The following is a 13,954-nucleotide window of genomic DNA, read 5'->3' as shown; positions in this document are numbered from 1 at the left end:
TCCCCTCTTGTAGAATCCCAGCTCTATACCCTGTTGTAGAATCCCAGCTCTATACCCTGTTGTAGAATCCTAGCTCTATACCCTCTTGTGGAATCCCAGCTCTATACCCTCTTGTAGAATCCCAGCTCTATACCCTGTTGTCGAATCCCAGCTCTATACCCTGTTGTAGAATCCCAGCTCTATACCCTCTTGTAGAATCCCAGCTCTATACCCTCTTGTGGAATCCCAGCTCTATACCCTGTTTTCGAATCCCAGCTCTATACCCTCTTGTAGAATCCCAGCTCTATACCCTGTTTTCGAATCCCAGCTCTATACCCTCTTGTGGAATCCCAGCTCTATACCCTCTTGTAGAATCCCAGCTCTATACCCTCTTGTAGAATCCTAGCACTATACCCTGTTGTCGAATCCCAGCTCTATACCCTCTTGTAGAATCCTAGCACTATACCCTCTTGTAGAATCCCAGCTCTATACCCTGTTGTCGAATCCCAGCTCTATACCCTGTTGTGGAATCCCAGCTCTATACCCTCTTGTAGAATCCCAGCTCTATACCCTCTTGTAGAATCCCAGCTCTATACCCTCTTGCAGGATCCCAGCTCTGTACCCTCTTGTAGAATCCTAGCACTATACCCTGTTGTCGAATCCCAGCTCTATACCCTCTTGTAGAATCCTAGCACTATACCCTGTTGTCGAATCCCAGCTCTATACCCTGTTGTGGAATCCCAGCTCTATACCCTCTTGTAGAATCCCAGCTCTATACCCTCTTGTAGAATCCTAGCATTATACCCTCTCGTAGAATCCCTGCTCTATACCCTCTTGTAGAATCCCAGCTCTATACCCTCTTGTAGAATCCTAGCACTATACCCTCTTGCAGGATCCCAGCTCTGTACCTTCTTGTAGAATCCCAGCTCTGTACCCTCTTGTAGAATCCCAGCTCTGTACCCTCTTGTAGAATCCCAGCTCTATACCCTCTTGTAGAATCCCAGCTCTATACCCTCTTGTAGAATCCTAGCACTATACCCTCTTGTAGAATCCCTGCTCTCTACCCTCTTGTAGAATCCCAGCTCTATACCCTGTTGTCGAATCCCTGCTGTATACCCTCTTGTAGAATCCTAGCTCTATACCCTCTTGTAGAATCCCTGCTCTATACCCTCTTGTAGAATCCCTGCTCTATACCCTCTTGTAGAATCCCAGCTCTATACCCTCTTGTAGAATCCTAGCTCTATACCCTCTTGTAGAATCCCAGCTCTATACCCTCTTGTAGAATCCCAGCTCTATACCCTGTTTTCGAATCCCAGCTCAATACCCTCTTGTGGAATCCCAGCTCTATACCCTCTTGTAGAATCCCAGCTCTATACCCTCTTGTAGAATCCTAGCACTATACCCTGTTGTCGAATCCCAGCTCTATACCCTCTTGTAGAATCCTAGCACTATACCCTGTTGTCGAATCCCAGCTCTATACCCTGTTGTCGAATCCCAGCTCTATACCCTGTTGTGGAATCCCAGCTCTATACCCTCTTGTAGAATCCCAGCTCTATACCCTCTTGTAGAATCCTAGCATTATACCCTCTTGTAGAATCCCTGCTCTATACCCTCTTGTAGAATCCCTGCTCTATACCCTCTTGTAGAATCCTAGCACTATACCCTCTTGTAGGATCCCAGCTCTGTACCTTCTTGTAGAATCCCAGCTCTATACCCTCTTGTAGAATCCTAGCACTATACCCTGTTGTCGAATCCCAGCTCTATACCCTCTTGTAGAATCCTAGCACTATACCCTGTTGTCGAATCCCAGCTCTATACCCTGTTGTCGAATCCCAGCTCTATACCCTGTTGTGGAATCCCAGCTCTATACCCTCTTGTAGAATCCCAGCTCTATACCCTCTTGTAGAATCCTAGCATTATACCCTCTTGTAGAATCCCTGCTCTATACCCTCTTGTAGAATCCCTGCTCTATACCCTCTTGTAGAATCCTAGCACTATACCCTCTTGTAGGATCCCAGCTCTGTACCTTCTTGTAGAATCCCAGCTCTGTACCCTCTTGTAGAATCCCAGCTCTGTACCCTCTTGTAGAATCCCAGCTCTATACCCTCTTGTAGAATCCCAGCTCTATACCCTCTTGTAGAATCCTAGCACTATACCCTCTTGTAGAATCCCTGCTCTCTACCCTCTTGTAGAATCCCAGCTCTATACCCTCTTGTAGAATCCCTGCTCTATACCCTCTTGGAGAATCCCAGCTCTATACCCTCTTGTAGAATCCTAGCACTATACCCTCTTGTAGAATCCCAGCTCTATACCCTCTTGTAGAATCCCTGCTCTATACCCTCTTGTAGAATCCCTACTCTATACCCTCTTGTAGAATCCCAGCTCTATACCCTCTTGTAGAATCCCTGCTTTATACCCTCTTGTAGAATCCCAGCTCTATACCCTATTGTAGAAATCTTAGCACTATACCCTCTTGTAGAATCGCAGCTCTATACCCTCTTGTAGAATCCCAGCTCTATACCCTCTTGTAGAATCCCTGCTCTATACCCTCTTGTAGGATCCCAGCTCTATACCCTCTTGTAGAATCCCTGCTCTACACCCTCTTGTAGAATCCCTGCTCTATACCCTCTTGTGGAATCCTAGCACTATACCCTCTTGTAGAATCCCTGCTCTATACCCTCTTGTAGAATCCCTGCTCTATACCCTCTTGTAGAATCCCTGCTCTATACCCTCTTGTAGAATCCTAGCTCTATACCCTCTTGTAGAATCCCAGCTCTATACCCTGTTGTAGAATCGCAGCTATGTACCTTCTTGTAGAATCCCAGCACTATACCCTCTTGTAGAATCCCAGCTCTTTACCTTCTTGTAGAATCCCAGCACTATACCCTCTTGTAGAATCCCAGCTCTTTACCCTCTTGTAGAATCCCTGCTCTATACCCTCTTGTAGAATCCCTGCTCTATACCCTCTTGTAGAATCCTAGCACTATACCCTCTTGTAGAATTCCTGCTCTATACCCTCTTGTAGAATCCTAGCACTATACCCTGTTGTCGAATCCCAGCTCTATACCCTGTTGTCGAATCCCAGCTCTATACCCTGTTGTGGAATCCCAGCTCTATACCCTCTTGTAGAATCCCAGCTCTATACCCTCTTGTAGAATCCTAGCATTATACCCTCTTGTAGAATCCCTGCTCTATACCCTCTTGTAGAATCCCTGCTCTATACCCTCTTGTAGAATCCTAGCACTATACCCTCTTGTAGGATCCCAGCTCTGTACCTTCTTGTAGAATCCCAGCTCTGTACCCTCTTGTAGAATCCCAGCTCTATACCCTCTTGTAGAATCCCAGCTCTATACCCTATTGTAGAATCCCTGCTCTATACCCTCTTGTAGAATCCCTACTCTATACCCTCTTGTAGAATCCCAGCTCTATACCCTCTTGTAGAATCCCTGCTTTATACCCTCTTGTAGAATCCCAGCTCTATACCCTATTGTAGAAATCCTAGCACTATACCCTCTTGTAGAATCGCAGCTCTATACCCTCTTGTAGAATCCCAGCTCTATACCCTCTTGTAGAATCCCTGCTCTGTACCCTCTTGTAGGATCCCAGCTCTATACCCTCTTCTAGAATCCCTGCTCTATACCCTCTTGTAGAATCCCTGCTCTATACCCTCTTGTGGAATCCTAGCACTATACCCTCTTGTAGAATCCCTGCTCTATACCCTCTTGTAGAATCCCTGCTCTATACCCTCTTGTAGAATCCCTGCTCTATACCCTCTTGTAGAATCCTAGCTCTATACCCTCTTGTAGAATCCCAGCTCTATACCCTCTTGTAGGATCCCAGCTCTATACCCTGTTGTAGAATCGCAGCTATATACCTTCTTGTAGAATCCCAGCACTATAACCTCTTGTAGAATCCCAGCTCTATACCCTCTTGTAGAATCCCTGCTCTATACCCTCTTGTAGAATCCCTGCTCTATACCCTCTTGTAGAATCCTAGCACTATACCCTCTTGTAGAATTCCTGCTCTATACCCTCTTGTAGAATCCCTGCTCTATACCCTCTTGTAGAATCCCTGCTCTATACCCTCTTGTAGAATCGTATCTCTATACCCTCTTGTAGAATCCCAGCTCTATACCCTCTTGTAGGATCCCAGCTCTATACCCTGTTGTAGAATCGCAGCTATATACCTTCTTGTAGAATCCCTGCTCTATACCCTCTTGTAGAATCCCTGCTCTATACCCTCTTGTAGAATCCTAGCACTATACCCTCTTGTAGAATTCCTGCTCTATACCCTCTTGTAGAATCCCTGCTCTATACCCTCTTGTAGAATCCCTGCTCTATACCCTCTTGTAGAATCCTATCTCTATACCCTCTTGTAGAATCCCAGCTCTATACCCTCTTGTAGGATCCCAGCTCTATACCCTGTTGTAGAATCGCAGCTATATACCTTCTTGTAGAATCCCAGCACTATACCCTCTTGTAGAATCCCAGCTCTATACCCTCTTGTAGGATCCAAGCTCTATACCCTCTTGTAGAATCCCTGCTCTATACCCTCTTGTAGAATCCCTGCCCTATACCCTCTTGTAGAATCCCTGCTCTATACCCTCTTGTAGAATCCCTGCTCTATACCCTCTTGTAGAATACTAGCTCTATACCCTCTTGTAGAATCCCTGCTCTATACCCTCTTGTAGAATCCCTGCACTATACCCTCTTGTAGAATCCCAGCTCTATACCCTCTTGTAGAATCAGGGCTCTGTACCCTCTTGTAGAATCCCAGCTCTATACCCTCTTGTAGAATCCCAGCTCTATACCCTCTTGTAGAATCCCAGCTCTATACCCTCTTGTAGAATCCCAGCTCTGTACCCTCTTGTAGAATCCCAGCTCTATACCCTCTTGTAGAATCCCAGCTCTATACCCTCTTGTAGAATCCTAGCACTATACCCTGTTGTAGAATCCCAGCTCTATACCCTCTTGTAGAATCCCAGCTCTATACCCTGTTGTAGAATCCCTGCTCTATACCCTCTTGTAGAATCCCAGCTCTATACCCTCTTGTAGAATCCTAGCACTATACCCTCTTGTAGAATCCCAGCTCTATACCCTCTTGTAGAATCCCAGCTCTATACCCTATTGTAGAATCCCTGCTCTATACCCTCTTGTAGAATCCCTGCTCTATACCCTCTTGTAGAATCCCTGCTCTATACCCTCTTGTAGAATCCCTGCTCTATACCCTCTTGTAGAATCCCTGCTCTATACCCTCTTGTAGAATCCCTGATCTATACCCTCTTGTAGAATCCCAGCTCTATACCCTCTTGTAGAATCCTAGCACTATACCCTGTTGTAGAATCCCAGCTCTATACCCTCTTGTAGAATCCCAGCTCTATACCCTCTTGTAGAATCCCTGCTCTATACCCTCTTGTAGAATCCCAGCTCTATACCCTCTTGTAGAATCCTAGCACTATACCCTCTTGTAGAATCCCAGCTCTATACCCTCTTGTAGAATCCCAGCTCTATACCCTCTTGTAGAATCCCTGCTCTATACCCTCTTGTAGAATCCCTGCTCTATACCCTCTTGTAGAATCCCTGCTCTATACCCTCTTGTAGAATCCCTGCTCTATACCCTCTTGTAGAATCCCTGCTCTATACCCTCTTGTAGAATCCCTGATCTATACCCTCTTGTAGAATCCCAGCTCTATACCCTCTTGTAGGATCCCAGCTCTATACCCTCTTGTAGAATCCCAGCTATATACCTTCTTGTAGAATCCCAGCACTATACCCTCTTGTAGAATCCCAGCTCTATACCCTCTTGTAGGATCCCAGCTCTATCACCTCTTGTAGAATCCCTGCTCTATACCCTCTTGTAGAATCCCTGCTCTATACCCTCTTGTAGAATCCTAGCACTATACCCTCTTGTAGAATTCCTGCTCTATACCCTCTTGTAGAATCCCTGCTCTATACCCTCTTGTAGAATCCCTGCTCTATACCCTCTTGTAGAATCCTATCTCTATACCCTCTTGTAGAATCCCAGCTCTATACCCTCTTGTAGGATCCCAGCTCTATACCCTGTTGTAGAATCGCAGCTATATACCTTCTTGTAGAATCCCAGCACTATACCCTCTTGTAGAATCCCAGCTCTATACCCTCTTGTAGGATCCAAGCTCTATACCCTCTTGTAGAATCCCTGCTCTATACCCTCTTGTAGAATCCCTGCCCTATACCCTCTTGTAGAATCCCTGCTCTATACCCTCTTGTAGGATCCCAGCTCTATACCCTCTTGTAGAATCCCTGCTCTATACCCTCTTGTAGAATACTAGCTCTATACCCTCTTGTAGAATCCCTGCTCTATACCCTCTTGTAGAATCCCTGCTCTATACCCTCTTGTAGAATCCCAGCTCTATACCCTCTTGTAGAATCCCAGCTCTGTACCCTCTTGTAGAATCCCAGCTCTATACCCTCTTGTAGAATCCCAGCTCTATACCCTCTTGTAGAATCCCAGCTCTATACCCTCTTGTAGAATCCCAGCTCTGTACCCTCTTGTAGAATCCCAGCTCTATACCCTCTTGTAGAATCCCAGCTCTATACCCTCTTGTAGAATCCTAGCACTATACCCTGTTGTAGAATCCCAGCTCTATACCCTCTTGTAGAATCCCAGCTCTATACCCTGTTGTAGAATCCCTGCTCTATACCCTCTTGTAGAATCCAAGCTCTATACCCTCTTGTAGAATCCTAGCACTATACCCTCTTGTAGAATCCCAGCTCTATACCCTCTTGTAGAATCCCAGCTCTATACCCTGTTGTAGAATCCCTGCTCTATACCCTCTTGTAGAATCCCTGCTCTATACCCTCTTGTAGAATCCCTGCTCTATACCCTCTTGTAGAATCCCTGCTCTATACCCTCTTGTAGAATCCCTGCTCTATACCCTCTTGTAGAATCCCTGATCTATACCCTCTTGTAGAATCCCAGCTCTATACCCTCTTGTAGAATCCTAGCACTATACCCTGTTGTAGAATCCCAGCTCTATACCCTCTTGTAGAATCCCAGCTCTATACCCTCTTGTAGAATCCCTGCTCTATACCCTCTTGTAGAATCCCAGCTCTATACCCTCTTGTAGAATCCTAGCACTATACCCTCTTGTAGAATCCCAGCTCTATACCCTCTTGTAGAATCCCAGCTCTATACCCTCTTGTAGAATCCCTGCTCTATACCCTCTTGTAGAATCCCTGCTCTATACCCTCTTGTAGAATCCCTGCTCTATACCCTCTTGTAGAATCCCTGCTCTATACCCTCTTGTAGAATCCCTGCTCTATACCCTCTTGTAGAATCCCTGATCTATACCCTCTTGTAGAATCCCAGCTCTATACCCTCTTGTAGGATCCCAGCTCTATACCCTCTTGTAGAATCCCAGCTATATACCTTCTTGTAGAATCCCAGCACTATACCCTCTTGTAGAATCCCAGCTCTATACCCTCTTGTAGGATCCCAGCTCTATCACCTCTTGTAGAATCCCTGCTCTATACCCTCTTGTAGAATCCCTGCTCTATACCCTCTTGTAGAATCCCTGCTCTATACCCTCTTGTAGAATCCTAGCTCTATACCCTCTTGTAGAATCCCAGCTCTATACCCTGTTGTAGAATCCCAGCTCTATACCCTCTTGTAGAATTCCAGCTCTATGCCCTCTTGTAGGATCCCAGCACTATACCCTCTTGTAGAATCCCAGCTCTATACCCTCTTGTAGAATCCCAGCTCTATACCCTCTTGTAGGATCCCAGCACTATACCCTCTTGTAGAATCCCAGCTCTGTACCCTCTTGTAGAATCCTAGCTCTATACCCTCTTGTAGAATCCCAGCTCTATACCCTCTTGTAGAATCCCAGCTCTATACCCTCTTGTAGAATCCCAGCTCTATACCCTGTTGTCGAATCCCGGCTGTATACCCTCTTGTGGAATCCCAGCTCTATACCCTCTTGTAGAATCCCTGCTCTATACCCTCGTGTAGAATCCCAGCTCTATACCCTGTTGTAGAATCCCAGCTCTATATCATCTTGTAGAATCCCTACTCTATACTCTGTTGTAGAATCCCTGCTCTATACCCTCTTGTAGAATCCCAGCTCTATACCCTGTTGTCGAATCCCAGCTCTATACCCTGTTGTAGAATCCCAGCTCTATATCATCTTGTAGAATCCCTGCTCTATACCCTGTTGTAGAATCCCTGCTCTATACCCTCTTGTAGAATCCCAGCTCTTTACCCTGTTGTCGAATCCAAGCTCTATACCCTCTTGTAGAATCCCAGCTCTATACCCTCTTGTAGAATCCCAGCTCTATATCCTGTTGTCGAATCCCTGCTGTATACCCTCTTGTAGAATCCTAGCTCTATACCCTCTTGTAGAATCCCTGCTCTATACCCTCTTGTAGAATCCCTGCTCTATACCCTCTTGTAGAATCCCTGCTCTATACCCTCTTGTAGAATCCTAGCTCTATACCCTCTTGTAGAATCCCAGCTCTATGCCCTCTTGTAGGATCCCAGCACTATACCCTCTTGTAGAATCCCAGCTCTGTACCCTCTTGTAGAATCCTAGCTCTATACCCTCTTGTAGAATCCCAGCTCTATACCCTCTTGTAGAATCCCAGCTCTATACCCTCTTGTAGAATCCCAGCTCTATACCCTGTTGTAGAATCCCAGCTCTATACCCTCTTGTAGAATCCCAGCTCTATACCCTGTTGTCGAATCCTAGCTCTTTACCCTGTTTTCGAATCCCAGCTCTATACCCTGTTTTCGAATCCCAGCTCTATACCCTGTTTTCGAATCCCAGCTCTATACCCCCTTGGGGAATCCCAGCTCTATACCCTGTTGTAGAATCCCAGCTCTATACCCTCTTGTAGAATCCCAGCTCTATACCCTGTTGTCGAATCCCAGCTCTATACCCTCTTGTAGAATCCCAGCTCTATACCCTGTTGTCGAATCCCAGCTGTATACCCTCTTGTGGAATCCCAGCTCTATACCCTTTTGTAGAATCCCAGCACTATACCCTGTTGTCGAATCCCAGCTCTATACCCTGTTGTAGAATCCCTGCTCTATACCCTCTTGTAGAATCCCAGCTCTATACCCTGTTGTCGAATCCTAGCTCTTTACCCTGTTTTCGAATCCCAGCTCTATACCCTGTTTTCGAATCCCAGCTCTATACCCTGTTTTCGAATCCCAGCTCTATACCCCCTTGGGGAATCCCAGCTCTATACCCTGTTGTAGAATCCCAGCTCTATACCCTCTTGTAGAATCCCAGCTCTATACCCTGTTGTCGAATCCCAGCTCTATACCCTCTTGTAGAATCCCAGCTCTATACCCTGTTGTCGAATCCCAGCTGTATACCCTCTTGTGGAATCCCAGCTCTATACCCTTTTGTAGAATCCCAGCACTATACCCTGTTGTCGAATCCCAGCTCTATACCCTGTTGTAGAATCCCTGCTCTATACCCTCTTGTAGAATCCCAGCTCTATACCCTGTTGTAGAATCCCAGCTCTATACCCTCTTGTAGAATCCCTGCTCTATACCCTCTTGTAGAATCCCTGCTCTATACCCTCTTGTAGAATCCCAGCTCTATACCCTCTTGTAGAATCCCAGCTCTATACCCTCTTGTAGAATCCCAGCTCTGTACCCTCTTGTAGAATCCCTGCTCTATACCCTCTTGTAGGATCCCAGCTCTATACCCTCTTGTAGAATCCCAACTCTATGCCCTCTTGTAGAATCCCAGCTCTATACCCTCTTGTAGAATCCCAGCTCTATACCCTGTTGTCGAATCCCAGCTCTATACCCTGTTGTCGAATCCCAGCTCTATACCCTCTAATAGAATCCCAACTCTATACCCTCTTGGAGAATCCCAGCTCTATACCCTCTTGTAGAATTCCAGCATTATCTCCTACTGTAGAATCTTAGCATTATCTCCTGTTGAAGAATCCATGCATTATCTCAAATTGTAGAATCCCAGCAATATCTCCTTGTAGAACCCACCATTTCCTTCCCCATTTATTTTGTAGGTCACCCGAGTGCAGTATGATCTCATCCAGGTAAATTCCAGATAAATACCTCCTACTTTCCGTATTGTCTCCTATCAAATAGTACCATCATTCCTCAATGTTGTAGAACCCCGATGTGGTTCACCACAAGAAGGTGGACAGTCCCATATCAACGACCACTCTCATGCCCCCTCACGGCGGCACCCGCAGCCCGCACAGCACCTTCATCGACCTTCCCGAAGGTGTAGCGTTTGACGTCCTCAACACTGAACTAATCGACGTCGACGATGCGTACTACATTGTTGTCAGTGACCCTGATGCGATGCGTGAAGAGAAGGAAATACAATTCTACGTAAGGACCTGTTGAGGAAAGATCCTCTTCCCGAGGCATGGGAGTAAATTGATCATAAAAGTTCACCATCCGGTTTCCAAATCTTATATACCTTTCTTTTATCAAGGTGCGCAAGTAATTTGATACGCTTCGCGAGGTAAGACCCATCTTATTACATTAAACATCGATCACATCATCATGACTGGGCGCCGCCATTTTGTTTGAAGCAAATGCAAGTGTTATGAGTGGTGGAATCTGATTGGCCATAAGAGGGACATAGAAGGACCATAAGTCGTAATAGCCACCGGTGGCACTACCATCGAGTCATGAAATTCCAGCCAAGTTCGGCAAGGGGTGGAAACTGCACTTTTACATTCAGTTAACTCCCTTGCCTCGGGAAGACGAGGAACGGTTTACCATAAGATAAATTCATCAGCAAGAAGAACAGTTAAAGCAGAAATAGTCGATATACTGAGGGTAAAATGTTAACAAAGTCGTATATTACAAGATACACTATTCCCCAAGAAATACAGTTATGTTATTTGAGACCAATGTAAAAATGAATGTGTGTTGCAATTTGATTGGTTGAAAACATTGTTAAATGAAATCGCATATTTATCTCCTAATCCAAGGAACATATCACACGCCTGTTAACTTTAGAGGGGAATATAATCCACAGTTCCAGCCGAGGTTGTAATTGTCAAAATTTCGGTCCGCGAGATCTCCCGCGACTCTAAATCCTTAATCACGTGACACAGAACACAGAGATATCGCATCTCGTCTGCCATGTCTCCGAGGCAAAAGTGTCCACAAGCCCATATCATCAAAGCCTTAGGTTGCCACTTCAAACCTCATTTTCTTGGTGCGATCGAAGCCCTATCCCGTATAGAACACGAGTCGTGTCCCTTGTGAGTAAAACGCAATATGCAATTAGATCCTGTTTTTATTGGGGGTTGCTTCACCAAGATGACTAAAATGGCAGGCGACCTGGTCGTTAAGGTGACGAAAAGATTCGAAATTTCATCCCTGGCAGACAAACAAAATCACAGTGAAGATACTTATTTCTGCGCATTTCGCTCTTACAATAATAGAGGTTTAACGCCGCACAGTCAATAAAGCATCATGCCGGAGCCCTGGTTTGATTCCCAAAATGTGAACAAAGTGCAAACTCTATTTTTGTGTCACAGTCATGTGTGGGGACAAGGGTGGCCCAGTCGTCTAAGGCGCCGCGATTCGCTGTGCAGAGTTGCGTCCCTTGGGCACGACAGAAACCTATGATTGTGGGTTCGAATCCCGGTTCGCCCCGATTATGTTTCTAGGTTTGTCAGCACCATACCCGTGCTCGTGGGTTCACCGAAGTGGTAAACGTCTGAGACCTGCATCACTTCGGATTTTCCATCCACATTAAGCTGACACGCCGTGATATAACTGTAATACTGTTAAAAGCGGCGTTAAACCCAACTCACTCACTCACAGTCGTGAGTGACTGAGAAGGGCTCAACGCAGCTGGAACCGTGATTTAATTGTATCATGGCCTGACAGCTAAATCTTGAACGCGATGCCGGTCTTCTACATACACCACCTTGAACCACAACTGAAATATTGTAATAGGCGGCTTACAATAAGAGATATGTTAAGTTTTCACATTCGAAACCTCACGCTGTCGCGTTCCGTTTCGAATGCAATTTACAGGTTTCCAATCTTCGAAACCTCAAAATTGACAAAAATAACGTACACCGTTTCTATTCCATGACACAATGACAAAAGAAATGCGAACTCCTTGGTTATCGCCGAAACGATTAGTAAGGTATAATCGGTTAAGCCTAATGGGTTTTTTTCAATAGGTTGAAAGGGCTAATTCAGTGATTAGTGAGGATCGGTTTTAATCTGTATACATGTTTGCTTCACGGACCCAACCTTGATGTTCATCATATTTTTTTAGGGCGGTCGGGTAGCCTAGTGGTTAAAGCGTTAGCTCGTCACGCCGAAGACCCGGGTTCGATTCCCGACATGGGTACAATGTGTGAAGCCCATTTCTGGTGTCCCCCGCCGTGATATTGCTGGAATATGGCTAAAAGCGGCGTAAAACCACACTCACTCACTTACTCACTCATCTTTTTTGAACCACTTCAAGTAGACACAAGCTACATTACCTTCTTCTGCTTCGTTTCAGGTTGTCCTTGTGACAACAGCAACTAACAAGATTGTGTCCAACCCTCTGCCATTCGCGGTAAGGGTCGACCACCCGTCAGACGAGGGCCGCCCTCACGGTGCGGCGTTATTTGCAGGTGTCCTCGTCCTCGTCATCATCCTCATCGCCCTCCTCATCCCCATCACCGTCTGTGTTAAACGCAGAAGAAAGGCCGGCAAACCTGTATGCACGTGCGGAAGCCCGGATGTCGAAAAGGACGAGCGCAAAGGCCACGTGAATAATGGTTACGTCACCGACACACGTGACAGCAGAACTGATTCGACTGGTTCATCAAATGACCTAAATCAGACGATAGGAAGTCACCAACTTAGAAGTGTCGCGAAATTGAACTTTGAGCCAACGTGGCTAGATCCTCATTATAAAGAACTGCAAGAGATTCCAGGAACCAGTGCCCAACCGGATCCCCCTAGCGGGACAGCAGACATCAGGCTGTAGTAGCTTGCCAAGAATACATGTTTTGGCATCTGTTGCCTGAACGAAACTGGATGTTCGTGGATGCAATGATCATCGGCATACAAAGAAATCACATTGCTCATATTTGATAAGATAAAATTAGTGTTTCAACGACAGGAAGTGAGCAGCAAATGTTGTGAAGCAGATGAAAAATGAACATAATCAGAAATACACCGCAAAGGAGCACCAATTATTTTAAAGGGGGAAGGGATTCAGACAACACAAGACACGAAGTAAAGTACACACACGATATAGTGACTGACGTGGCGATCGCTGCACCTCCCCTTAATCCGCCATGCCCGATCTTGATCTGCCAGTGTCAGTGAATATCGTGTAGCGCTAGCTACATGCGTCACTGTTCTTTTTGAGTCTGTAATTTTAGTCGACTAAGTGCAACGTCCGTGAATTTGAAACATTTTAAAAGTAATGAATTGTATTCGAAGATGCACACGTCATTGCATACTGTAGTGTCCAGAGTGGTTATCTGACAAGTTCTAACGGAAAAGCAAACACGTGGGTGGAAGAGTTGTGCGTGGTGGAGGAGTTGTGCGCGGTGGAGGAGTTGTGCGCGGTGGAGGAGTTGTGCGCCACCTTGGACAGACACGTGACAGTAAGACAACCCGTATGGACGTTTTCCACTGTGGCGAAACCTATGAGCACGAGTATAATGCATTAAAAACAAGAATAAACCAATTTCAGGGCAAATCTCGGTAATCGGATACTGTCACCAGCAAGGGACAGAACTCGTCACGGCGATTAGCGGGGCTATTAACTAGGCGACTCCAATGTGCCCCTGTGTTTGTGTGACAGTTCAATTTTGGTTTCAATTACTCCCCACTGATTTGACATGGGAAAACTTGTGTCATTTGTGATATAGGACTGTCAGATGTTTAGTTCACCGTTTTGGGTTTGTCTCATTTTTGTAGTGAAACCCAGGAGTACACGGAGGCGCAGTGGTTAAACCCGGGTAACCGG

The 13,954-nt window shown here is 45.8% G+C and overlaps 1 protein-coding gene across 4 annotated transcripts in view; it reads left to right on the top strand.

Annotated features, from left to right (window-relative positions):
- Positions 1-13,642, top strand: part of LOC124139096 — a 39,333-nt gene extending 25,691 nt beyond the window's left edge. For all 4 annotated transcript variants that reach the window (XM_046506115.2, XM_046506113.2, XM_046506114.2 and 1 more), the window contains exons 4-5: positions 10,111-10,335; positions 12,488-13,642. In XM_046506115.2, coding sequence (XP_046362071.2) covers positions 10,111-10,335; positions 12,488-12,961 — 699 coding nt within the window. In that variant the 3' untranslated portion in view covers positions 12,962-13,642. The remainder of the gene's footprint in view (positions 1-10,110; positions 10,336-12,487) is intronic.
- Positions 13,643-13,954: the final 312 nt, after the last annotated feature.

Source organism: Haliotis rufescens, unplaced genomic scaffold (genome assembly GCF_023055435.1).
Source record: "Haliotis rufescens isolate VD_foot unplaced genomic scaffold, xgHalRufe1.0.p SCAF_13, whole genome shotgun sequence".
Taxonomy (NCBI): Eukaryota; Metazoa; Mollusca; class Gastropoda; order Lepetellida; family Haliotidae; genus Haliotis; species Haliotis rufescens.
This window is presented reverse-complemented; position numbering and strand designations above follow the sequence as displayed.